Source organism: Littorina saxatilis, linkage group LG16, assembly GCF_037325665.1.
Source record: "Littorina saxatilis isolate snail1 linkage group LG16, US_GU_Lsax_2.0, whole genome shotgun sequence".
NCBI lineage: Eukaryota > Metazoa > Mollusca > Gastropoda > Littorinimorpha > Littorinidae > Littorina > Littorina saxatilis.
This window is the reverse complement of record NC_090260.1, coordinates 30780551-30808248: the sequence shown is the minus strand read 5'-3', so window position 1 is coordinate 30808248 and position 27698 is coordinate 30780551. Positions and strand designations below refer to the sequence as shown.

General features: G+C 49.4%; 1 protein-coding gene across 2 annotated transcripts in view; it reads left to right on the top strand.

Annotated features, from left to right (window-relative positions):
- The window catches only part of LOC138950809 (intermembrane lipid transfer protein VPS13A-like), a gene marked incomplete at its 3' end in the record, with an annotated part of 220607 nt that overhangs the window by 103022 nt on the left and 89887 nt on the right, over positions 1-27698 (top strand). For both annotated transcript variants that reach the window (XM_070322526.1, XM_070322527.1), the window contains 11 exon segments: positions 543-659; positions 1869-1972; positions 6758-6925; positions 7266-7573; positions 8578-8728; positions 11286-11442; positions 13106-13236; positions 15303-15472; positions 16571-16659; positions 24958-25056; positions 26096-26277. In XM_070322526.1, coding sequence (XP_070178627.1) covers positions 543-659; positions 1869-1972; positions 6758-6925; positions 7266-7573; positions 8578-8728; positions 11286-11442; positions 13106-13236; positions 15303-15472; positions 16571-16659; positions 24958-25056; positions 26096-26277 — 1676 coding nt within the window.

Sequence of the window (27698 nt, the reverse complement as noted above, 5' to 3'; positions counted from 1 at the left end):
TGTTGAGAGGTGTGGTGGGGGAGTTGCGGGGGGGGGGGGGGGGGGGTGTTTGGTGGGTGTGTGGTGAGTGGGTGTGTGTGTTTGGTGGATGTGTGTGTGTTTGGTGAGTGTGTGGGTGTGAGTGTGTGTTTGGTGAGTGTGTGTGTGTGTGTTTGGTGAGTGTGTGTGTTTGGTGAGTGTGTGTGTGTGTGTGTGTGTGTTTGTTTGGTGAGTGTGTGTGGGTGTGTTTGTTTGGTGAGTGTGTGTGTTTGTGAAATAGTGTGTGGGTTTTGTGTGTGTGTGTTTGGTGAGTGTGTGTGTTTGTGAGATAGTGTGGGTTTTGTGTGTGTTTGTTTGGTGAGTGTTTGTGAGATAGTGTGTGGGTTTTGTGCCAGTATATTCTGCTTTTTTGGTTTTTGGTTAGGCATGTAATCGTGCATTTAGATTTTCTTATTGTGCTTTTCAGTGTGTACAGCTATGCTGTGTTAAAATAAAATTCTTGCAAGATAAATGATTCTGCTGTATGCAACAAATTCTTGATTCCCCTTTTGTCGTCCCTCTAGGCCGTGTGAGATCTCAGGACCTGAACGTCATTGACATGAAAGTGGAAGCTGTCCTCAGCCAGTTCTCCGTCGCCATTTGCAACGATGCGCAGGTCATCACAGACGTTCAAATCCAAGGTCAGAGAAGGACAAATGTGTCTTTCAGAGTTACGTTCAGAAGGCGCCTGTGCCTCTTGTGCTCAGGCATATTTATCTTTATTCAAAACGTGTTTTAGCAAGGATATTTTTCAGAGGATATCTGTTAAAATGTTGTTTGAGTAAGGCTGAATTGTGTAGCGGAGGTCTTTAGTCAGACTTTTTGTGAACATCTGCAAATAAACAATGTTCGGAATTGACTGTCAAGTGTTTGTGGGTTGTGGGAAAGTTATACTGGCTGTTCTGGCTTTTTGTTGCTTTTACTTGACAATACGGAGGCAAGCTACATGTGACACTGTTGGCCAATCACTTGCGAACATTGGGGCTATCAGATTGCCGACAGACGGGCGCAGTGGCCTAGTGGATAAGACATCGGCCTCCTAATCGGAAGGTCTTGAGTTCAAATCCCAGCCGCGGCTGCCTGGTGGAGATTTTTCCTATCTCCCAGGTCAACTTATGTGCAGGCCTGCTACAGCCTTAACCCCCTTCGTGTGTACATGCAAGCACAAGACTAAGTGCGCACGGAAAAGATCCTGTAATCCACGTCAGAGTTAGGTGGGTTATAGAAACACGAAAATTCCCAGCATGCTTCCTCCGAAAGCGGCGTATGGCTGCCTGAATGGCGGGGTAAAAGTGGTCATACACATAAAACCACACTCGTGCAGAAACATGAGTGAATGTGAAAGTTTCAGGCCATGAACGAAGAAGATTGCCGATGTGATCGTGTCCCTCAGTGCACAGATTACGCGACCCCATGTGGAAACCCACTGCTTTCTAGTAATTGTCACGTGTAGCCTTCCTTGACGTTTTCAAGGAAAAACAACTTTTCCAATACCCATAGAAACCTGAGAGAATTTTTCGCAGCTTTCATCTATTGTGAGAATAGTGTCAACCATATCAGCCCTGAAAGTGAAAGAAATGGTGTACTAGCCTTTGGCTAGTGATTCTGAACATTTACTAGCCAGAGAGCAAACTTCACTAGCCAAACCAACAATTTGTTTCAGCAACTTGACTCGCATTTGGCGAGTAGATGAACATTTTTACTCGCCAGTTACATGTTTCTCATGGGCCACTTTTAGCCCTGTATATTTTTATTTAACATTTCTCTGAGCAGCACTAAATTGTGAAGCACATCTTTATTCAAAATGTGAGTTAGATGGACCGTTAAATCTGATTCTACACTGTTCCCAGGTATGGAGGCCAACATTGCGATGATGAAAAATAAGATGGTGATCGCAGCGTTGCTAAGGAACATGACCATCCTTGACCCTGACCCCAAAACCATGCACCAGAAGGTCAGTGATGTAGAAGTTACGGTAGCTAACAGTGGTGTTTGTGTGTGTGTGTGTGTGTGTGTGTGTGTGTGTGTGTGTGTGTGTGTGTGTGTGTTTGTGTTTGTGTGTGTGTGTTTGTGTGTGTGTGTGTGTGTGGTGTGTGTGTGTGTGTGGTGTGAGTGTGTGTGTGGTTGTGTGTGTGTATATGTGTGTGTGTGTGTGGTTGTGTGTGTGGTTGTGTGTGTGTGTGTGTGTGTGTGTGTGTGTGGTTGTGTGTGTGTATATGTATGTGTGGTTGTGTATGTTTGTGTGTGTATATGTGTGTGGTGTGTGTGTGTATATGTGTGTGTGTGGTTGTGTTTGTGTATGTGTGTGAGGTGGTTGTGTGAGGTGGTTGTGTGTGTGTGTGTGTGTATGTGAGTTGGTTGTGTGAGTTGGTTGTGTGAGGTGGTTTGTGTGTGTGTGTGAGGTGGTTGTGTGTGTGTGTGTGTGTGTGTGAGGTGGTTGTGTGAGGTGGTTGTGTGTGTGTGTGTGTGAGGTGGTTGTGTGTGTGTGTGAGGTGGTTTGTGTGTGTGTGTGAGGTGGTTGTGTGTGTGTGTGTGTGTGTGTGAGGTGGTTGTGTGTGTGTGTGTGTGTGTGTGTGTGTGTGAGGTGGTTGTGTGTGTGTGTGTGTGTGTGTGTGTGTGTGTGTGTGAGGTGGTTGTGTGAGGTTGTGTGTGTGTGTGAGGTGGTTGTGTGTGTGTGTGTGTGTGTGTGTGTGCGTGAGGTTGTGTGTGTGAGGTGGTTGTGTGAGGTTGTGTGTGTGAGGTGGTTGTGTGAGGTGGTTGTGTGTGTGTGTGAGGTGGTTGTGTGTGTGTGTGTGAGGTGGTTGTGTGTGTGTGTGTGTGAGGTGGTTGTGTGTGTGTGTGTGTGAGGTGGTTGTGTGAGGTTGTGTGTGGCGCACGTTATATGTCAAAGCAGCACCGCCCTGATATGGCCCTTCGTGGTCGGCTGGGCGTTAAGCAAACAAAACCCCCCGCGGGTTAGGGGGAAGAATTTACCCGATGCTCCCCAGCATGTCGTAAGAGGCGACTAACGGATTCTGTTTCTCCTTTTACCCTTGTTAAGTGTTTCTTGTATAGAATATAGTCAATGTTTGTAAAGATTTTAGTCAGAATACAGAATACAGAATACATTATTTATTGAGCCAAGTGACATTAAAAACATTTAAAGCACAAGGAATTTCGCGTAGTGTTGGTAAAATCACGCACACACACACTCCCACACACACACTGACACACACACGCCCACACATACACTGACATACACAACAACACACACACGCCCACACTACAGCAGTCACGATCACACCATCACACGCAGGGCAGACATGAGGTAAAACAAATGACAATCATCTATTAAAAGAAAATGTACAAAGAGTGGTCTAAGATGCTGGTGGAAGGGTCTACACAGAATACAATTTTATAATCTAATGCATAGTTAGAACTAGCCCATCCCCTCCACCCACCCACTCATGAATAACTAAAATAATGCAGCTAAAGAAAATGTTGAACATTTGGAAATCAGGAATCACACATCAAAGTCCCACTCAACCCCCCCCCCTCCCCACCACCACCACCACCACTACCTAACACTGAGTCACAGGATGTGGTGGGCTCACCGCCAGCAGGATCACCGACTGCGAAGCTGCCCAACTGAGGGATGGGATGCGTTAAGGGAGGAAACAGCTTGGGGGAAGAAAGAGGTCTGGAGACGTCGAGTGCGTGCCCCCAGGGATCGGAATCGACGACCTGAGGGCAGGCGCTCGAAGAGGGGATGGCCAGGGTGGGACTCGTCAGCCACAATTTTCTGGGCTCTGGACAGCATGCGCTTGGCATAGAGGGATGCTAGGGAGGGCAGCTCACAGCCGACGATCCTGCTAGCAGTGCGCACCACACGCTCCAGCTTGTTCTTGAGCAGCTGGGAGGTGTTGCCGTACCACACTGTGATGGAGAATGTCAAGATGCTCTCCACCACGGCCCTGTAGAACTGGACCAGGATGACCTGGCTGAGGCGGAACTTCTTGAGCTGGCGCAAGAAGTAGAGGCGTTGCCGCGCTCGCTTGACGATGGCGTCAACGTTGTCATCCCAGCACAGGTCGTTGGAGATGGTGGTGCCCAAGAACTTGAAAAAGTCCACCATCTCGATGGGATCGCCGTTGATGATCAGTGGAGCCACAGGGCCTTTTTTCCTGCGAAAGTCCACCACCATCTCCTTGGTCTTGGTGGCGTTCAGCAGGAGATTGTTGTTGTCGCACCACAACACCAGACAGTCGACCTCCTGGCGGTACACGGTCTCATCACCGCCGGTGATGAGACCTTCGGCTGTGGTGTCGTCAGCGAACTTCACCAGCTGAACTGAGTCATGAGAGGCGACGCAGTCGTTGGTGAAGAGGCAGTAGAGCAGCGGTGAGAGGACGCACCCCTGGGGTGCTCCGGTGCTCAGGACCAGCGTCTTGGAGAGGAGGCCGTTGACCTTGACTGTCTGGGGGCGCTGAAGGAGGAAGTCAAGGAGCCACAGGCAGAGGGAAGGGGCAAGGTCAAAGAGGAGGAGCTTGTCATACAGTTTTTGGGGGATAATGGTGTTAAAGGCCGAGGAGTAGTCCACAAAGAGGAGGCGGGCATAGGAGTTGGGGGTCTCGAGGTGCTGGAGGATGAAGTGGAGGGCAACGGCGACAGCGTCGTCCACAGACCGGTTGGCCTGGTAGGCGAACTGAAGGGGATCGAGCCTACCGCTGATGACGGACTGGAGGTGCTTGAGGACCAGGCGCTCAAGCACTTTCATCACCAGGGAGGTAAGGGCCACCGGTCTGTAGTCGTTCATGGCCGACGCTGTGGGCTTCTTGGGGACGGGGATGATGATTGAGGCCTTGAAGCAGTGGGGAACAGTACAGAGCTGGAGGGAGGAGTTAAAGAGGTCAGTGAGAACAGGTGTCAGCTGATCCCCACAATGCCGTAGGGTAGGGCCTGAGACGCCGTCTGGGCCAGCCGCTTTCCTGCTATTCTGTTTGCGGAGAAGCAGCCGGACATCCCGCTCACTGACAGTGAAGGGGGGAGGCAGGGGGGACGAGGGGTCGGGGAATGACGCCGTCACAGGGGTGTGGTTGTCGCGGTCAAAACGAGCGTAAAACTCGTTAAGTTTGTCAGGGAGGGTGGGGTCGTCGGCTACTGGGGGGCTCTTCTTCTTGTAGTTCGTGACCGCCTGGAGCCCGTGCCACACAGCACGAGAGTTGCCGGACTGGAATTGCTCCTCCAGTTTGCACTTGTAGTCCCACCTCGCCTTACACATCTCCCGCTGGAGGTCGTACTTGGCCCGCTTGAACTGCGCCTCGTCACCGCTCTTGTGGGCGTCGTCCTTGGCCTTCAGCTGCTTCTTCAGGCTGCCGTTGAACCACGGCTTGTCGTTGGCCCAGGACTTCACCTCCTTGGACGGGATACAGACGTCTTCGCAGAATGCGATGTAGGACGTCAAAACGTCGGCCTGCTCGTGAACGTCGACGCATGGCTGGGTAAGCGCCGCCCAGTCTGTACAGTCAAAACAGCCTTGCAGCTGCTCGATGGAATCTGAGTTCCAGCGTTTAACTGTTCTGACGTGGGACTTGGCTGTCTTCAGCCGCTGACGGTAGGCAGGGAGGAGGTAGACCATGACGTGGTCGGAGCGACCGAGAGGGGGGCGACTAATGGCGCGGTACGCACCACTGATGGTACTGTAGCAGTGGTCGAGTGTAGCCTTGTTACGCGTGCCAACCTTGACGTGCTGTTTGTACCTGGGGAGTTCCTTGTTCAGCTTCGTATGGTTAAAGTCCCCCATCACCAGCACCCGACAGTCAAGCAGTATGTAAGAAATGTTAAGTCCTTTGTTCTGGAAACTTGCATTCTCCCAGTAAGGTCATACATATATTGTACCACGTTGCCAGCCCCTGGAGCAATTTTTTGATTAGTGCTTTTGTGAACAAGAAACAATTAACAAGTGGCTCTATCCCATCTCCCCCCTTTCCCCGTCGTGATATAACCTTGAACGGTTGAAAACGACGTTAAACACCAAAGAAAGAAAGAAAGCAAACAAACAAACAAACAGTGAGACGAAAGCATGATTTGCCCAGCCCTGCGTTTCTTTGCAAGAGAGCCCTCAGATGTCGCTAACATTTTTAGTCATACGTAGTTTACTTCAAAATGATCTAGAGTTAAAATACTTTTTCATCATTTCTGAAGTGGTGTAATTGATGCACTAGAACTGTCGTATTAAATTTTCGTCGTCGAAATGAAACCAAAACACTACAGCCACCAGTTTTGTTTCCTGTGCACTACCTACCTAGAAGAGTCGCTGCGTGGTGCCGATGAGCTTTCACGATAGGCGAAGGGTTTGATAGGGGGCCCGGTAGCTCAGTTGGTAGAGCACTGAACTTGTGATCGGAAGGTCGCAGGTTCGAATTCGGGCCAGGACGGACACGGATCAACTTTATGTGCAGACCCAGAGACGGTATCCATCTCCCACCCCTGTGTCACCACAATGGCACGTAAAAGACCTTGGTCATTCTGCCATAAGTGCAGGTGGCTGAATATACCTAAACACGCAGACAACTGGGTAGCGCGACTCCGTTGCTGCTAGCTTTCCACTGGGTAGCGCGACCCGAATTTCCCAGCGATGGGACAATGAAGTAATGAAAATGAAAATGAAATGAGAAAAAGGCACAGTGGTAAAACAACCCGGGACATCTCACACTGCGAAATGGCCTGCTTTTGACCTGTGTATTTTATTTTGGGGCAGATTCTCAAAATCGAAGGCAGCGAGGTGCTGAAAGCCGACATCGTGGTATACACTGACGGCACAGTGGGAGAGAAGTATGCCGACATGTCGTGCGTCGACACCAGTGTCGATGTGGAGATCGGCTGCATCAAGGTCGTCTTTGTCAACAAGTTCATCAACGACCTGCTGGTAGGTTTCATTTTTCCATGTGTAACAGGGTGAATAAGTGCAGGTCTTCCTTCACAGCAGACTCTGCAGAGTTGTCTGCTGACGAAGAGTGTGAGCTATTTATAGTAGCTCCATCAATGTCAAACTTTAAAAAATCGTAGCAAAGTTACCACTGGGTTTTTTTTAACATTTGGCTAATTTGTTTAACATAGACGGGAATCGAGACCGGGGTGGGGTGTAGTGTGTCTGTGTGTGTGTATGTGTAGAGCGATTCAGTGAAAACTCCTGGATCGATCTTCATGAAACTTCACAAGAGAATTCCTGCAATTGAATTTTACAAAGATGCTCAACACTTTTCCAGGGTTTCATCGACAACTTTCAAGCTGCCAAAGACAAGATACAGGAAGCCGGAGAGGCTGCAGCTCAAGCCGGTTACGAAGCCGTTCAGTCGCTGCAGGAGACGGCCGCTCGCCTTGGCCTGAACGTGCGGATGAAGGCGCCGGTGATCATCGTGCCGCAGAAGTCGCAGTCGCTGAACTCTCTGATGTTGGACCTGGGTCAGCTGAACATCAGCAACGTCTTCAAGATGCCTGGTGGCAAGTCCACCAGCGGCGTTCCTGCCGTCTTGGAGGAGATGAAGGTTGTGCTGACCTCCCTCAAGTTGTCCAGGTGAGAGAAAGGGAGGGAGGTGAGTCGAGAGAGAGAGAGGCAAGGCGAGAGAGAGAGAGAGTGAGAGGGATGGGTAGAGAGGAGGAGAAATTGGAGAGAGAGAGAGAGAGAGAGAGAGAGAGAGAGAGAGAGAGAGAGAGAGAGAGAGAGAGAGAGAGAGAGCGTGTGGTAATGGAGAGAGCCTTGAGGGAAAGAGAGAGGAAGAATGAGACAATCGGAGTGAGGAAGGGAGTGAACAGTACACATAGAGGAGAGAGAAAGAGCTTGTTTGTTTGTTTGTTTGCTTAACGCCCAGCCGACCACGAAGGGCCATATCAGGGCGGTGCTGCTTTGACATATAACGTGCGCCACACACAAGACAGAAGTCGCAGCACAGGCTTCATGTCTCACCCAGTCACATTATTCTGACACCGGACCAACCAGTCCCAGCACTAACCCCATAATGCCAGACGCCAGGCGGAGCAGCCACTAGATTGCCAATTTTAAAGTCTTAGGTATGACCCGGCCGGGGTTTGAACCCACGACCTCCCGATCACGGGGCGGACGCCTTACCACTAGGCCAACCGTGCTGGTGGTGAGAGAGAGGGTGAGAGGGGTAGGTGGAGAGAAGGAGAAAGGCGGAGAGAGAGGGGTAGAGAAAGAGGGTGGAGAAAAAAAAAAGCGAAGAAGATGGGGCATTACAGCTCCCAATAAACAATGTCTGGTTGTGAGTACACATTGTTTTGTTCTTTTTTCTTTTTGTCCCCCGACGAGGCTACTCATCTGTCTCTCCATGACCCTGTATTAAGCAACGAGCCCTGGAGCTCTAAACTGTAAATATTGCCGAAAAGTGCGACTCTTTTACTACTTTTGTGTGATGACATAGTACATGGGGCTGCTTACTGCATTTACCGGGTTTGGCAGACCCTTGACCAATACTCCGCTTTTTGTTTAAATGATGCTGAACGATATCACATGTACTTCTGTCCGTGGGTTTAATGCAACTTGTTTTGTGTCACACCCAGAGCCATGATGAATCAAGACGGCAGCGTGAAAGCGGAGTGTCTGATGTTGGAACCGGTGACCTTCTCCCTCGACATGAGCCGCAATCTGTCTGCAGCCTGGTTCCATGACAAGCCAGACCTGGAGCTGGGTGGATGGCTGGAACCTATAACTGTGAGTGTGTTTGTCTGTCTGTGTGTTTGTCTGTCTGTATGTTTGTCAACATGTGCCGCAACCTGTCCGCCGCCTGGTTCCATGACAAGCCAGACCTGGAGCTGGGTGGAGGGCTGGATCCTATGACTGTGAATGTGTTTGTGTGTTTGTCTGTCTGTGTGTTTGTCTGTGTGTCTATCTGTCTGTGTGTTTGTACCTGTCTGTGTTCCGGTACAATGACAAGCTAGAGCTGGGCAGAGCTCTGGAACCTTTGACTGTCTGTATGTTTGTCTTAAATGTGGCAACACCTGTCTGTGTTCTGGTACAATGACAAGCCTTACCAAGAGCTGGACAGAGCCTTTCACTGTAAGTATGTGTGTGTGTGTGTGTGTGTGTATGTGTGTTTGTGTTTATATGGGTGTGTGTGTGCTATGGAGCATGTTGCTGTAAGTCTGATGGTGTGCGTCCACATGTATTAAAGATCTGTCTGTCAATCAATCAATCAATCAATCAATCAATATGAAGCTTATATAGCGCGTATTCCGTGGGTACAGTTCTAAGCGCTTGTCGAAGAGTTGTCAACACAGAACTAACAAAGAAACTAACATCTACAGACGGACACGAACCCTATCACACACTAGCAAACCCTGATAAACATACAACAAACAACTGTTTAACAACAATGTTCACATCAATAGCTAGGTCCAAACAAAATAATATTAAACACAAAGAAAACACCTCTCACAGAGCACAGCACAGGAATGTCTTTTGGGGCACAACACATCACGTCGAACATGAAAGTCGCAGCCAGCTACGGGAAGAACTGAGTCTTCAACCTACTCTTGAACGCGTCAAGAGAGGGGCTCTGGCGAAGCTCAAGTGGCAGGGAGTTCCAGACGGAGGGGCCCGCGGAGGGGAATGCACGCTGACCAACAGATGCGAGTTTCGAGCGAGGGATGTGAAGGCGGAGTGGGTCAGCAGCAGAACGAAGGGGACGGTCGGAGGGCTGGGTGTACAGGTCCAGGGAGGATTGAAGGTACTCGGGAGCAGAGTCGTTGATACACTTGTAGACCAGAGTGGATAGTTTGTAGGAGATTCAGGTGTTGACAGGGAGCCAGTGCAAGGAGCGAAGTAGGGGGGTGATGTGGTCTCGCTTCGTCTTCCTCAACGTCAGCCTGGCAGCAGCGTTCTGGACTCGTTGTAGGTGAGAAGAGAACGAATCAGTGGTGACAGTCTGAGAGCGGTCCTGGAGGTAGTTCCGGAACCAAGAGAGGGCAGTGTCGTGAATTCCGAACGTGGAACTGAGGCGATCGACGAGTAGCTGATGGTCGATCGTGTCGAAGGCCACGGAAAGGTCCAGCAGCACAAGGGCAGAGACGAGACCGCTATCTGTTGCGTTCAGGAGGTCTGTTGTGATTCGCAGGAGCGCCGTCTCAGTGCTGTGGTGAGGGCGGTACGCTGACTGGTACACTGGCATCAGCGAGTTCCGAGACAGGTGGGCGCTTAACTGCTCCAGGATGATACGCTCCAGAAGCTTGGAGAGGAAGGGCAGGTTGGACACAGGACGGTAGTTCTTCAACTCGTTGACGTCAAGGCCGGGCTTCTTGATGAGTGGGCGGACAACGGCAGACTTGAAGCAGTCGGGAACGACGCCTGTGGCCAGGGAGATGATGATATCTGTGATAGACGGCAGGAGCTTGTCCAGACACTTGGTGAAGAGGAAGCCTGGCAGGGGGTCTAGCTCGCAGGTCTTGATGGCCGTCTTGGTGATGAGTCGCTTGACGTGGTTTTGAGTGACAGGCTGAAAGCACGTGAGGGGGGAGCCGGAGAAGGAGGGGGAGGGTGGGGACGGGACGAAGGGCTGCTGATCGAGTGTTCTCCGAAGCTTGTCAATCTTTTCCTTGAAGAACTCCGAGAATAACTCCGGGATATCTTGTGGTGGGTGAGCAGTGGGTAAGGGGGCAGCGGTGGAGGAGCCCAGGAGAGAGGACATGATGGAGAACAGCTCCCTGGATGATGAGGCGTTGGCGATGCGGTCGTGGAAGTGCTTGACCTTGGCAGCAGTGATGGCTTGGGTGACTCGAAGCAGCGCATCCCTGAGAATCTGCCGGTGAACCTCCAGGCCAGAGTGTCGCCATGCACGCTCCGCTCGCCGTCTCTCAATCTTGGCGGCTGTGATGTCCTCAGAGAACCAGGGAGCCGGCTGTCGCTCAGAGACTGCGCATAGGGATGGCGGGGCGTGTTTGTCGAGGAGCTGGCGCAGAGTCAAGCTAAAGAAATGGGCGGGGTCAGAGGACAGGTCTCGCTGGGCAAGCAGCAGGGCAGCTTCGTCTCCAAAAGCATCTGTCTTAATGTCTCGTAGCTTGCGACGTGTGACCATCTTCCGCTTCTGTGCTGTCAGTCAGTCAGTCTCTCTTTCTCTCTCTCTCTCTCTCTCTCTCTCTCTCTCTCTCTATCTCTCTCTCTTTCTCTCTCTCTTTCCCCCCCCTCACTGTGTAATGCCAAAATGTTTAGCCTTCTTTTCAATTAATAAGTTCACAGAATGTGGGCATGACTCCAAACCTGTGTGTTTGTACAGGTGCGAATCAGTCAGGGAGACTTTGCCACAATGATGCTGGTACTTGACGAAAACATGACGGAGGGCGTTCTTCCCACGGCAGGCACAGGTGGGCCTGCCCCTCCCAAGTCCACTACGTCCAAAGAGGCCGCTATTGGCAACGATGCCGCTGTCACTGGTGAGTACGCGCACGCACAAACACGTGTAATATTTACTGTTGTTGGCGTCTGGCATTATGGGGTTAGTGCTAGGACTGGTTGGTCCGGTGTCAGAATAATGTGACTGGGTGAGACATGAAGCCTGTGCTGCAACTTCTGTCTTGTGTGTGGCGCACGTTAAATGTCAAAAGCAGCACCGCCCTGATATGGCCCTTCGTGGTCGGCTGGGCGTTAAAAGCAAACAAACAAAATGGGAGGAACAGATTTTCCCAGCAATGGGATATTAAAGTATTGCAAGGGTGCAACTGCTTCTATTTGGCGACGGAAACAGTTTTTTGGTGATTGGCAGAAAGTTTTCACAAATTTCGGGGGGGGAAAATGAAAATTTATAAATGTAATGTGTGTGCAAATGATCGATATCTGAAAATGAAACCGACGGAAATTCAGCCAATGTTTGGTGTGATGTAAACCCCGTAGACATTGTCACGGGCTATTCATATCATTGATTGATTCCCAAACTGTAACAGCAGGCCTTTACAGAATGCCTGCTGTTGCTTCCATTTAATTTCTATTTCAAGCTATGAATTGTCGTCAGGCTTGCCCCACTTTCAGTTTTTACATTTAGTCAAGTTTTGACTAAATGTTTTAACATAGAGGGGGAATCGAGACGAGGGTTGTGGTGTATGTGTGTGCGTGCGTGTGTGCGATTGTGTACAGCGATTCAGAGAAAAGTACTGGACCGATCTTCATGAAATTTTACATGAGAGTTCCTGGGTATGATATCCCGAGACGTTTTTTTTCATTTTTTCATTTTTTTGATAAATGTCTTTGATGACGTCATATCCAGCTTTTTGTGAAAGTTGAGGCAGCACTGTCACGCCCTCATTTTTCAATCGAATTGATTGAAATTTTGGTAAAACAATCTTCGACGAAGTCCGTACTATGGGATTGAATTTTAGCTTGGCAGCTTAAAAATTAGTTAATTAGTTTGCTCATTAAAGTATTCATTAAAATCGAGTTTTCACTAACAGATTTTAAAATGATTGAATCGTATTCCTCAATTCCTCCTGAATTCAAAAATATATACATATGTCATTGTTTACTCTAAAAATGTGCTCAGAATTACAGAAACTAGGTTAAGTAAGTACTGCGTTCGCACGCTATGCAGAGACGAGCGTGACCCGTCTCGGTCTTTTGATGTGGTTACTCGAGACTATCTTAATATATAGTCTCGGCGATGACTGTTTTATGGTGTTAATCTGTTACTTTGATGCCGACAGCTTGACAAAATGTTTTTATACCGGCACGGTTGGCCTAGTGGTAAGGCGTCCGCCCCATGATCGGGAGGTCGTGGGTTCGAACCCCGGCCGGGTCATACCTAAGACTTTAAAATTGGCAATCTAGTGGCTGCTCCGCCTGGCGTCTGGCATTATGGGGTTAGTGCTAGGACTGGTTAGTCCGGTGTCAGAATAATGTGACTGGGTAAGACACGAAGCCTGTGCTGCGACTTCTGTCTTGTGTGTGGCGCACGTTATATGTCAAAGCAGCACCGCCCTGATATGGCCCTTCGTGGTCGGCTGGGCGTTAAGCAAACAAACAAACAAATTTTTTTTTTATATCGCTTCACACGACTTGTTTGAAGATGGGATAATAAAGTGATTGAAATGCGTGTGTTTGTGGCAGAGTCGGCCTCCAAAAGAGGGACTTCGGTAGATGGAGCTCCCAAGCCGACCACAGAGGTCTACCCACAGATGAAGGTCAACTTTCAACTCAAGGGCCTCAACGCTTACTTCTACGCTGGCGATTCTGCCCTGGTGAGGCATGCTGGAAATTGATCAACACGAAGATTGTTGGTTTAAACAAAGGGAAGGAAGCGGCTCTAAATAAAACAAAAGACATACGATTTTATTATAACCATGTGCAGTACACAGGAATATATCTTGGTTTGAGTTCTTTCAATACATAATACATTCAAACGCAACAACCAAACAGAGTGCTAACTCACTTATACCCACACGCACGCACTGACACACACACACGCACTCACGCACACACACACACACACACACACACGCACGCACACATACACACACACGGCATGCATACAACATGGCTTGTGTAATAGAGTAAGTGAGAGTTATTCGTAACCATTCTTCTGGCACCTTGCATTGGCCATGTTGGGTTTGGGTTTGATGCGTGCATGCCTGGTTTTCTCCTGTAGATGGGTGTCGGCACAGAAGGTCTGCCCGCTGTCCTCAGCCAACATGCTCCGTCTTCATGGCAGCTCAAATTTTTTATCGAGGTTCTCTCCTCTAGATCCGCCGTGTTTCGCCTAGGGGCTTGCGCTGCCTAGTTGATAGGGTCACCTCGTAGAAGATGTGGTCATGGACCACGCACGTGGTCATGGACCACGCACGGTCGGTCTTGGGATAGGAAAACGTTATGCTAGTCCGGAGGGATTACGCCACAATGGCCACCTCGCGAAGACCCAGGGTCCTAGACTAGGGAGGTCCAAGGGGGAGCACCGGGAGGGCTACCCCTCTACCCGCACCTCCAACACAATCCCTTCCCCTGGTAGCTTCATCCCCAAGGAGGAAACAGAGCTACCTGCAACACCCCTCACCTGCATTGAAATGAACAAGCGACTTTCATCCTCAAAATAACTATCATGAAACAATTATTAGCAAGTGATGAGGACACACACGTTGTTGGTTATCCATGTGGTGATTTGGGGGGGTTGCTGAACTGTTAATATCTAAAGGGGTACAAGGCCTAAAACAACAAGAATTGGTTGAGGGTAGTATGAGTTAAAAAAAAAAAAGTTCAGTAGGCAAGGTTTTAACCCAATCATAATATTATAACATTCGTTGTCTGCTTGGGCAGCCACTATGGATTGATTTCAAGGGAGATTAATACCATGTATTGATTTCTTCCCTTGATTTTTCTAGCGCAGTCTCGGAGAACAATGGCTTCCTCTCCTCTTTCTCCTCTTTCCCCCCGCAGGTTAGGGGGAAGAATTTACCCGATGCTCCCCAGCATGTCGTAAGAGGCGACTAATGGATTCTGTTTCTCCTTTTACCCTTGTTAAGTGTTTCTTGTATAGAATATAGTCAATTTTTGTAAAGATTTTAGTCAAGCAGTATGTAAGAAATGTTAAGTCCTTTGTACTGGAAACTTGCATTTTCCCAGTAAGGTAATACATTGTACTACGTTGCAAGCCCCTGGAGCAAATATTTGATTAGTGCTTTTGTGAACAAGAAACAATTGACAAGTGGCTCTATCCCATCTCCCCCCTTTCCCCGTCGCGATATAACCTTCGTGGTTGAAAACGACGTTAAACACCAAATAAAGAAAGAAAGATGGCTTCCTCGATCTGCGTAAAATGTCGTACAGTGGAACACCCCTTTTGAGACCCTTTACTTTCTCCCTTTACTTTTGTCTTTTAAATTTTTTTTAGCTGAGACCAGCTGTGCTGCAGCAAGTCACTCAGAATTGTAGTAGCTGTGTATCATGGAGGCCTTAAAACTATAACTAACATGTACTGTACTGTTTGTGTGGTCAGACCTAGGGGAGAGCACTATAACTAACATGTACTGTACTGTTTGTGTGGTCAGACCAAGGGGAGAGCACTATAACTAACATGTACTGTACTGTTTGTGTGGTCAGACCAAGGGGAGCGCACTATAACTAACATGTACTGTACTGTTTGTGTGGTCAGACCAAGGGGAGAGCAAAACTATAACTAACATGTACTGTACTGTTTGTGTGGTCAGACCAAGGGGAGAGCACTATAACTAACATGTACTGTACTGTTAGTGTGGTCAGACCAAGGGGAGCGCAAAACTATAACTAACATGTACTGTACTGTTTGTGTGGTCAGACCAAGGGGAGTGCAAAACGTGAACCCAAGCACAGCCTGGGAAAGTTTGAGCTGCAGGTGATCTCCGTCGAGGCGACCGGCATGTCCGACACCTCAATGACCGCCACTGTGTCGCTCATGGACACCATCATTGACGATCTGCGTGTGGCTAAAAAGGCTGGCATTACACGGTGTGTGTGTGGGTGGGGGTGTTTGTGTGTGTGGGTGCATGGGGGTGTTTGTGGGTGTATGTGGGCGGGTGGGTGGGTGTAATTGTGTGTGCGTGTGGCTCTGTGTGTGAGTTTGGGTGTGTGTACGTGTGTGTGTGTGTGAATGTGTGCGTAGGTGTGTGTGTTGATGGGTTGGTGTGTGTGTTGTGTGTATGTGGGTGTGGCTCTGTTTGTGGACCGGCACGGTTGGCCTAGTGGTAAGGCGTCCGCCCCGTGATCGGGAGGTCGTGGGTTCGAACCCCGGCCGGGTCATACCTAAGACTTTAAAATTGGCAATCTAGTGGCTGCTCCGCCTGGCGTCTGGCATTATGGGGTTAGTGCTAGGACTGGTTGGTCCGGTGTCAGAATAATGTGACTGGGTGAGACATGAAGCCTGTGCTGCGACTTCTGTCTTGTGTGTGGCGCACGTTATATGTCAAAGCAGCACCGCCCTGATATGGCCCTTCGTGGTCGGCTGGGCGTTAAGCAAACAAACAAACAAATCTGTTTGTGGCCCTGTGTATGTGTGTGAGAGAGAGGAAGAGAAAGACTGGCAGACAAGCTGATATTTCATGGTAAAAATGAGAGAGAGAGAGAGAGAGAGAGAGAGAGAGAGAGAGTTAACCAAAAACGTCGAAAAGAGGAGAGTTTTCACTTTCCAAAACACACAATTACATTGACTAATGAAAGAAAGGGGATTTTTGGCTACAATTCTAGGTGGCAGTAGTTACTTGAAGCAGTATTGTGGGGATTTTTGGCTACAATTCTAGGTGGCAGTAGTTACTTGAAGCAGTATTGTGGGGATTTTGTCATTTTCACCTTATAACCGGGGGTAGAGCCGGCGACATGTATATCTTTGATTATGCTTTTTGATCGTGTGTTTGTGTTATTAGAAATGTGACGTGGACGTTCCAAAAGAAAAATGTCCATGTTTATGTAAAATGAAAATGGACATTGAAAGTTTTTTTTTTATCTTATCTTACAACAAAGCGCCTTGTAGTCCGAAAAATACGGTAGTTTACTATGAGGTCCGGTTTATTACAGTTGAGTCATTGTCTGTGTGTATATATACTGCTGCAGGATGATTGAGCGGAGCAAGAACAGCAGCCAGGTGTCGGGCACCATGATCAAAGTGGACTACAAGCTCAGTGCTACGCAGGACACTTTCAGTGAGTGTTGTTTTCCCTCTGATGTGTGTGTGTGTGTGTGTGTGTGTGGGGCGGGGATATAGCTCAGTTGGTAGCGCGCTGGATTTGTATTCAGTTGGCCGCTGTCAGCGCGAGTTCGATCCCAGGTTCGGCGGAAATTTATTTCACAGAGTCAACTTTGTGTGCAGACTCTCTTCGGTGTCCGAACCACCCCCCGTGTATACTACATTGGGTGTGCACGTTAAAGATCCCACGATTGACAAAAGGGTCTTTCCTGGCAAAATTGCTTAGGCACAGTTAATAATTGTCTACCATACCCGTGTGACTTGGAATAAGGCCGTGATAGGTAAATATGCGCCGACATGGCTGCAATCTACTGGCCGTATAAAATTTCATCTCACACGGCATCACTGCAGAGCGCCTAGAACTGTACCCACGGAATATGCGCGATACAAGCCTCATTGATTGATTGATTGATTGTGTGTGTGTGTGTGTGCAGGGGCGGATCAGTTGCTTTGTAAGGGGGGGGGCACTTTGAATCGAAAGTGAATGTGATGGGCGCGAAGCGCCCGAATTTGCTAGGGGGGTCCGGGGGCATGCTCCCCCGGAAAAAAATTTTGCCCAAAGAAGCAAAATGGTGCCATCTGGTGCCATTTGAACTTAGAAATGGTCATAGAATCAGCATAGAAAAATCTTTTATTTTCTTCTTTTTTTTTTCTTTTTTTTTCGGGGGGGGGGGGACACGTGCCCCCTGTGCCCCCCCCCCCCTCGTCCGCCCCTGGTGTGTGTGTGTGTGTGTGTGTGTGTGTTGCCATCATGATCGAAGTGGACTACTTTCAGTGACACAGGACACTTTCAGCGAGTGTTATATTCTCCCTCTGACTTTTACGTCACGTCTCTGGAGGATTAGTTATAGTATTGTATAGTTTCAGTTCACAAGTGTTAGTTGTGTTAAGTTGCGTGGTTATACTCATCAAAATAGACAAATTCTGAAAATATCTGTTGGGTTTGTAAATTGTATGGGTCGTGAAAGAGTGATTAAATTACATATTCCTACTCCGAATCACATGTAGCAGTTGACTCAGTCTAAAGTGCTAGGTCTGAAAAGGCTACCCGTCTAAGGGGAGCAACCCCAACTAAAAAAGTGTAAACGTAGCTATGGTAATGACGACGCACCCAGGGAGTTACCTCCCCTCCTGCGTACTACGTCACTACTGCTACTGACCACGTGACCCCTATCATTCGACACTTCAGCTTTCTAGGGAGCAGGTCGTGAATTTTTTGGCTCTAGTGGAAGTTCGCTGTTTGGTGTTTGCTTAGACACCCACCGGCACCCACACCCGTCTCTTCACCCGCTGCACTGGTAGTTGGTGAGCTCGTTCCTTTACTTGTATCGAACGTAATTTTTCAGTTGCTACTTGAAATTTTCGGCCACGTGTTGGTCACGTATTTTGTGGTAGCCATTTTGGAATTTTGTGTCTCCATTTTGTTGTCAGCATGTCTGACGGAGACAAAAAGCGCGAGCGCGGCAAGGCTGATGTGAAAGGGAAAATTAAACCCAAGTCTTCCACTTCTGTCCCTAAGCCTATTTTGGTTGTTGTTTCTGACGCGGCTAACAATGCTGTTATGACGGTCCCTATTTCTGCCCCAAATGACCAGCCGGTTGGGGGGCAGTCTAATCAACCTACGCGTACCGTTGTTTCTCGCTCGTCTTCTCTGCCGCTTGCAGATTCGACGTCGCTGGTTTCATCGTTGCTTTCTTCGCTGGTTCCCGAGCTTCGCACGTTGGTGAGAGAGGAGATGGTGCGTTCTCAGCCTTCGACTTCCGTTGTCCCGTCGATGGCTTCCTTTCCGCTTCCGGCTGTGACGCTGTCCTTGACCGAGGCGGTTGCTTCTGTGCCTTCTACCGCTGTGGTTGGCGACGCAAGTAAGTTGGGCTGGTCCGTAGGTCCTCGTGAGGCCGCTGGACGCTCCCTGCTGGGAAGCAGCCCTTTTCGGCGGGTTCACGACCCGCAAACCCCTGTTCGTTCTCACTTTGGCTTCACGGAAGACCATCGTGTCGATGAGCAATGGCGGCATTTGGTTCAGGCTTCGACGCTTCCGGCACTCGCCGGAAGCGTAGGTCCTCCGACGTACGCACCCGCTGGGGTCGTTTCCGGAGTCGACCAGCCGGTTCCGTCTGCTGCGCTTCCGGCACTCGCCGGAAGCATAGGTCCCCCGATGTACGCACCCGCTGGGGTCGTTTCCGGGGTTGACCGGACGTGGCCCTCTGGGCATTCGGCCTTCCGGCCGCCGTCCACAGTGTCTGCGCTTCCGCCTTTCGCGGTCGCGTCTGATACTTTTCCGGCTCAGACCGGATCTGCTGCTTCTTCCGCTTCCGCTTCCTCTCGGGTGGCGGTCGCGGGGGGGCATCACCAGCCCTTTGGGCAGGTGTCTCAGCCCTGGCCGGGGCAGTCAGCGCTTCCGTCTTCGGTTGTTGCTTCGACTGCGGTTCCGGTTCCGGCGGCTGTGGGCATGCCGTCCTCTTACTCTTTCCCTATTCAGGGCATGAGTTCGGATGGTATTGGAGTGGACGGGTTTCCGGTTTCCGGTTACGGTGTTCACCGCCCTTCTACCAGCAACGTGGACTTCGGTCCTTCGCCGGATGTTTCGGATATTCAGTCCGTCGCCAGCGAGGCTGCACGTGTTGGTTATCCGGAGAGACTCAAAGTGGCTCTTGAGGCCGCTGCTGAGGTCACTTCGAGATATTTCGCGGAAGGGGCTTCGGTCTCTTCGGCTGCCGCTTCGACGGCACCGTCCGCGATGGCTGATTTTCGCTCTGGGAAGGAGGATGACTCATACTTCCGGTTTTTGGAGTCTCCATCCATAGCCTTTCAGCTTTCTCAAGTTTTGGCCAAGCCATCTCCTTCCGGAAGCGGAATTCCTTCACTTCCGGTTCCGCTGCTCGTGCCTCACGGCTCAGTTCCGGAGCTGGCTCAGCAGTGGATGGCTTCGCCTTCTCAGGCTTCTGCATTCGCTCTGTCGTCTCACAGGCGGTTGGTCTTGCAGAAGTCTCCTAGGAACTTGTTGGATGCTTTCGCTCTCCCGCGTTCATCTTTGACAGTTCCTCCGGAGATGCTTGCCTTGTTGGCCAAGCCTATCAAGAAGGATGACGGCGTGCTCTTTTCTGAGAACACGCTGATTGCTTCTGAAGAGGCAGGGCGTCAGCAGCTGGAGCTTGCCTCCATTGCTGAGACTCTCATTCGGGCCCTCTCTCGTGCCCTCACTGATTCGCTGAATCCGTTCTCTCTCAGCGAGGATCAGGATGCGGATGACGTCTCCACTTTGTTGGCCGCTCTTGCGAGGGTCAATGAAGAACAGATGAGACTTTCTGCTGTGCACTATGCGCACTCTGTTATGTGTCGTCGGGATCTCTTCCTGTCACACTCTCAGTTTTCGGATCAGGCGACCAAGGACACTTTGCGTGCCTCACCGGTCTTGGAGGGTTCCCTCTTTGGGCATCTCGTTTTTGATGCCCGAAGACAGGAAATTCAGGCTAACAGGGACCAGCAGTTCTCTGACTTTTCCCTGCACAGCCTTAAGCAGTCCAAGCAGTCTCAGCCTTCTCAGCCGAAGCAGGCTAAGGTTGCTGGCCCTCCCAAACCGGCAGACAAGGGTCGTGGACGTTCCTCTTCTCGGGGCTCGAGAAGACGACCGTCTTCCGGCAGGGGGAGAGGCGGCTCTGGAAGCAAGCCTCACCCCCAATGAAGTGCTCCCGATCTCCCCCCCACCCCGCCCTCCACTCTGGTGATGGCGGGGGGCCCTTCCCGGGCACTTTCCCATTGGCTCGTGTCTGTACAGAGTCAATGGATCGTGGGGGTCGTGAGGTCGGGCTTCCGTCTTCTCTGGAAAGATGGCAAGGCACCTCTGGTCAGGCGTCCGCCGGCGTTCAGGCCTCCCTCCTCGCAGGAAGCCATTTCCGTCCTTCGGTCGGAAATAGACTCCCTGGTGCAGAAGGGCGCAGTGGAGAAAGTCCTCGACCACAGTTCCCCTGGGTTTTACGGACGGCTTTTCGCCGTCCCCAAAGCCTCAGGGGCATGGCGTCCTGTCTTGGACCTGTCGTTCCTCAATACCTTTTTGAGGGAGATAAGGTTCAAGATGGAGACGCCAGCGTCGGTCAGGGACTCTCTCCGCCCGGGAGATTGGGCGACTTCCATCGACCTGACGGATGCATACTTCCACATTCTTATGCATCCAGCCGACCGGAAATGGCTTCGTTTCCGGTGGGCAAGTCAGGTTTACCAGTTTCGCGCCCTTCCTTTTGGCCTGTCTCTCGCCCCTTGGGTCTTCACCATGGTCGTGAGACAGGTCTGCGCGCTGGTGAGGTCGCGGGGTGTCCGGCTACGTGCCTACCTGGACGATTGGCTCATCCTGAGTCAGAGTCAGGTGGGGTGCGAGCAGGATACCCAATCGGTTCTTCGGGAGGCCAACATGTTTGGCTTCTCGATCAACCGATCAAAGTCGGAGCTGACACCGTGTCAGACGTTCACCTACTTGGGAATGTCTTTCGACACGGTGGCTTGGACTGTTCAGCCCTCTCAGAAGAGGGTGGACAAGCTCCAGGCGTGCATACGCTCCACTTTGCCTCTCCCGAGGGCCTCCCTGCGGACTTTGGCCTCCATCTTAGGGCAGATGGAGTCCATGGCTCTCCTGGTCCCCTTGGGGAGGGTCCACAAACGTCCCTTTCAGCTGGCGCTGAAGCCGTTCGTGGACTCTCCCACGGTGGATTGGAATGCCCTCATCCCTCTCCAGGGATGGTTCCAATCCGCTACCCTTCCGTGGCTGGACACGGAGTGGGTGTGCAGGGGCGTGCCGATAGCCCTTCCTGCCCCAGATTTGGACCTGTTCACGGACGCGTCCTTGGTGGGGTGGGGGGCTCACACAGACCAGCTGACTGCGTCAGGTCTGTGGTCGGCAGATCAGAGGATGCAGCACATCAACTTGCTGGAGCTAGAAGCCGTGGCTCTAGCTCTGGACAAGTTCCGGCCCTCCCTTCAGGCCAAGCATGTTCGTCTGTTTACAGACAACACGACAGTGGCAGCTTACATCAACAAGCAGGGAGGGTCGCGGTCTCCGTCGCTTTCGGTCAGGGCCTGCGAGATCCTGATTTGGTGTTCAGAGCATCAAATCAGGCTTTCGGCCAGGTACCTGCCCGGAAGCTTGAACACTCTGGCGGACGCGCTCAGCCGCTCCGACAGAGTGCTTCAAACAGAGTGGACCATCACTCACGGAGCGCTGGATCGTCTCTGGTCTCTTGTGCAGAAACCTCAGGTGGACCTTTTTGCCACCAGGTTCTCGAAGAGACTACCAGTGTTCGTCTCACCATTCCCGGATCCCGAGGCGTGGGAGACGAACGCGATGGACATTTCCTGGTCAGGCCTGGAGGCTTACGCGTTCCCGCCATTCCAGTTGCTCACGCGAGTTCTCAGGAAGGCGGAGCAGGAGGGCCCGTCCCTCCTGCTGATCGCTCCTCTTTGGCCGTCTCAGCCGTGGTTCCCGGACCTGCTGAGACTCGCCCAGGGCCCTCCCATTCCTCTCGCTCTCACGCGAGGAGAACTGGTACAGCCTCACACCGGCAGCCTCCACGCAGAGCCTCAGATGCTGAATCTTCACGCGTGGAGGTTGTGCGGTCTTCTCTGAGGCGCAAAGGGGCATCAGATCTGACCATGGACCTGGTAGGACGCTCGCACAGAGCATCTACCTCGTCCGTTTATGAGTCACATTGGAGGGCCTGGGTTACCTGGTGTCACGAGCATCGGCTGGATGCTACGGCGCCCCGCACGATGCATGTGGCGAACCATCTTGCTTTCATGTCCTCTCAGGGAGCTTCTGCTGCCTCGTTGAAAGTAAGAAGATCGGCCATCTCGGCGACCCTACGCCAGATAGGTCGCTCTATAGATGTTAGTGGCGTGATCGCTGGAGTCATCAAGGGCGCTTCCCTTTCTGACGTCAAGTCTCGTACGCCCGTTCCTAAGTGGGATCTCTTATTGGTCATGGAGTTTCTGCGTTCAGCGGATTTTGAACCTCTCAGAGATGCCAGTTTTGCGAATCTTACACGCAAGTCCCTTTTCCTTTTGCTGCTAGCATCGGCACGAAGGGGCAGTGAGATCCACGCTCTTTCCGGTAATTCGGACGACATTTCCTTTGAATCAGATGGGTCCGTTACTTTGCGGTTTCGACCTGAGTTTCTTGCGAAAAACCAGGCTCCCGAGCGAGCTTCTCCTTTGGTTCATGTCAGGCCGTTGTCCACTATTCTGGCTCCGAATGATCCAGACTTAGTAAATTGCCCTGTTAGAGCCCTTCACATCTACCTTGCCCGTGCTCAGTCTCTTAGATCCGCAGCTCAAAAGCTTTTGTTTATTTCTCTCAATACGGAGAGACATAAGGATATTACTAAGACGACTCTGGCCCGGTGGGTGTCGGCGCTCATTAAGCATGCTTACGAGTGGAGCCGCCGCAATGAAGGGGGGACACAGCCTGTCCTTCCTCTGGAATCAGCTCGGGCTCACGAGACGCGAGCTTGGGCTTCCTCCTTGGCCGTGTTACGATCAAGAAGACTGGAGGAGGTGCTACACACCGCATACTGGCGTTCCGAGGATGTCTTCATGAATTTTTACCTGCGTGACATCTCGGCTCTTCGCCAGGATGGATCTAGAGCTTTGCCTGCCATGGTGGCAGGGGGTCAGCTCTTGACAAGGATTTGAGAGTGAGTTTGAACTTTTTCTTTCCCACCGCCTTGTTGTTTCAATCTGCTACATGTGATTCGGAGTAGGAATATGTAATTTAATCGAAAATTTTATTGTAAATTTTCATTTAATAAATATACCTACCCGAATCACATATCGTAGTCCCTCCCACCTACCCCGCTTATGATTTGGAGATTTTATTCTTCGAGTCGAATGATAGGGGTCACGTGGTCAGTAGCAGTAGTGACGTAGTACGCAGGAGGGGAGGTAACTCCCTGGGTGCGTCGTCATTACCATAGCTACGTTTACACTTTTTTAGTTGGGGTTGCTCCCCTTAGACGGGTAGCCTTTTCAGACCTAGCACTTTAGACTGAGTCAACTGCTACATGTGATTCGGGTAGGTATATTTATTAAATGAAAATTTACAATAAAATTTTCGAATGCCCTTTCTTTTTAGTCGGACAAACATTGGAGAGAAAAAAAAATGTGGACAGGAGCTTGTGTGAAGTTATTTGCCACAGGAAAAGCAAGGGTATCACTCTTTCACCACCACCCCCCCCCCCCCCCCTCCGCGGGTTAGGGGGAAGAATTTACCCGATACTCCCCAGCATGTCGTAAGAGGCGATTAACGGATTCTGTTTCTCCTTTTACCCTTGTTAAGTGTTTCTTGTATAGAATATTATAGTCAATTTTTGAGTCACTTGAGAAAATGTGACTCTATGTAATCGGTCAGTGTTAGTCTGTCCGGCCGGCCGGCCGGCCGGCCGTCCGTAGACACCACCTTAACGTTGGACTTTTCTCGGAAACTATCAAAGCGATCGGGCTCATATTTTGTTTAGTCGTGACCTCCAATGACCTCTACACTTTAACGATGGTTTCGTTGACCTTTGACCTTTTTCAAGGTCACAGGTCAGCGTCAAAGGAAAAATTAGACATTTTATATCTTTGACAAAGTTCATCGGATGTGATTGAAACTTTGTAGGATTATTCTTTACATCAAAGTATTTACATCTGTAGCCTTTTACGAACGTTATCAGAAAAACAAGGGAGATAACTAGCCTTTTCTGTTCGGCAACACACAACTTAACGTTGGGCTTTTCTCGGAAACTATAAAAGTGACCGGGCTCAAATTTTATGTGAACGTGACTCATTGTGTTGTGAATAGCAATTTCTTCCTGTCCATCTGATGCCTCATATAATATTCAGAACTGCGAAAGTGACTCGATCGAGCGTTTGCTCTTCTTGTTGTAAAGATTTTAGTCAAGCAGTATGTAAGAAATGTTAAGTCCTTTGTACTGGAAACTTGCATTCTCCCAGTAAGGTAATACATTGTACTACGTTGCAAGCCCCTGGAGCAAATGTTTGATTAGGGCTTTTGTGAACAAGAAACAATTGACAAGTGGCTCTATCCCATCTCCCCCCTTTCCCCGTCGCGATATAACCTTCGTGGTTGAAAACGACAAACACCAAATAAAGAAAAGAAAGTCCTTTGTTAAGAGTGGGCTTGCGGGTGCTACAGTTGAGTTGAACTACATTTTTGAATTGACATGGTCTGTTTATATATTTTATACTGAGTTTTGTATGCTTATTTCAGTTCGTCTTGGAATCAGCAGCCTCTATATCTGTGTGTGCGTGGAATTCCTCATGAACATTGCCGACTTCTTCACTAAAGGGCTGGAGCCGAATCCTGCAGGTGCGTCTTAATGGGGGGGGGGGGGGGGGGGGGGCGCCGCGCCAGGAAGGAGTGTATGTCAAAAGCACAAGAGACGGGAAAAGAGAGAGAGAGAATGTGTGGGTGTTTATGTGTAAGGTAGTGTAACAGTAACCACATTATTTCATCATGTTAAAGTCACAGGTCATACATGTATAAACCCACTTGTGCAAGCAAAAAGACACAAGTGTACATGGGAGTTTAAGCCCATGAACGCAGAAGAAGAAGAAATAGAAATTCATCATGCTATTATTTTAGTTTTGTTGGTGGATAGGTTGGTTGGTTGTTTCTTTGTGTGTGTGTTTTGAGGTTGTTTGATATTTTCTTAATGTTTTGTATTAATCTTCATTGAACATTGTTTTTCTTGTAATGTCTCTGCTATGTATCAACTGGTTTTACTGTTATGCATCTGATGACGCTTCTCTTCTTTTCATTTGTGCGGCAAGCTTAAGCTCTGAATCTGAACGTTGACAGTAGTTAAGTTTGGAGTGTTGGTGTTGGTGTTGTTAGTGTGTTGTTGTTAGTGCGTTGTTGTTGTTAGTGTGTTGTTGTTGTAAGTGTGTTGTTGTTAGTGTGTTGTTGTTGTTAGTGGGGTGTTGTTGGTGTGTTGTTAGTGTGTTGTTGTTGTTAGTGTGTTGTTGTTGTTAGTGTGTTGTTGTTGGTGTTGCTGTGAGTGTGTTGTTGTTAGTGTGTTATTAGTGTGTTTTTGTTGTTAGTGTGTTTTTGTTGTTAGTGTGTTGTTGTTAATGTGTTGTTGTTAATGTGTTGTTGTTGTTGTTGTTAGTGTGTTGTTGTTGTTAGTGTGTTGTTGTCATTATGTTGTTGTTACATATTGTTGTTGTTGTTCAGAATAAACGTGCTTAACCACTTCGGGGCCACTTGGTACATTAGAAGCTGAGTCAGTCATCCAAATAAGAAGATTATGTATATGACCGTTTTGAATCGCCCCGCCATATAGGCAGCCGTACTTCGTTTTCCAAGGCGTTAATCAGTGTAAAATGTCCATCGTTTGACGCTGCAGCAACCGCGCCGATCAAGCCTGTGTCCTCATCCGCGGCCGCATCGCAAGCTCAACCGCCACCTCCACCACCACCAGTAGAGGAACCGCAGGGAACCATGGAGATCATTCTGGACATGGAGAAACCTGAGATCATTCTGATTGAGGACCAGATGAACCACAACACCAGCGCCTTAGTCGTCGATGTAAGTTGTGAGAAAGAAAAATAAGAAAGGAAAACTAAAAAATTGTAGAGAGAATTAACTCTAGTGGTCAGAGGATATCCTGGACACACACACACACACACACAAATACACACACACACACACACACACACACACACACACACACACACACACACACACACACACACACACACACACACACACACACACACACACACACACACACACACACACACACACACACACACACACACACACACACACACATGGGTCATTCCATAAAGCTGTGTACCAAAAGTGTGACATGCATCTGTCTGAATAGGTTGTTTTTATGGTTTATGTGACAGATATAGACATATGCCACGGTGCCATGCTAAACAAAAGATAAGTTTATGCTTTTTGGATACGAGGGGTGGTCGGAAAGGTGTGTAACATCACACATGATTACAAAAAGCCATAGTATAATAGTAACAAGCTTTATTTGCTTCTCATTCAGAGCTCATTCTGAACAAAATGCAGTCGGGGGAAACGAATTGAAATAGATATTTGGTAACTAAAACGTATTTGTTTGGTTGCGTCAACCAACAAACAAACAGTATCAATAACAAAACATCGAGTCGACATGCAGCTAGAAAATGAACATTGAAAGTCCAGAATCAGTTATCACAGAGACAAGTAAGGCTAGGTTAGCACATTTTCGCGCCGCGTCGCAGCTGACGTCAGCATATGTTGTAACGATTCGATTGGTCCATGACGTGGCGTCATCAACCGGCTTATGAATGACACACACGTGTGTGTTATGAATGGAATTCTTTTGGTTTTAGTGACGTCGTCATTGAATAGACTCCAAATTTGGTCAGATTTAGGTGCGTTGTTTTTAACACACGGCAGATCAAGAGCCTTAACGATTTTGATTATTAATGATTTGCTGTGTCTTCGAGTTACGTCGGACACACAGTGTTCCACTCTTAAACACGTTGGTACTGTTTTGTGTTTATATCTGAATCATGGAATAACTCGGATACAGAACAATACACAAACTATCAACACAATAGACACAATACTTTTTACCTCAAAAACGTAATTATTCTACCAAATCGCCTAATTTTTGCGACCATATTTTTGTGATCATGCTTCGAAAAAGTCAATGTACTTTACGGGTTTTCACAGCTTATGTGTCCGAAACAATGTACAGTGGAACCCCTCACAAGGACCCCCCTCTCTAACGACTACCCCGCCACAACCCTTTTTTTTGTAACCGATGTGTTTCCTTATACAGTTGTCACCAGTGTAGCGACCACCCCGCTCTAACGTCTAAGGACCGACCTATAACAGCTTGTGTAACGACTTTGTCAGACAAAGCCAAGACTCTCAGTCAGCTTAACGCATCGAGAAAACAAACTCACGTGACCAACATACACCGTTCAACTCAGTCAGAATAG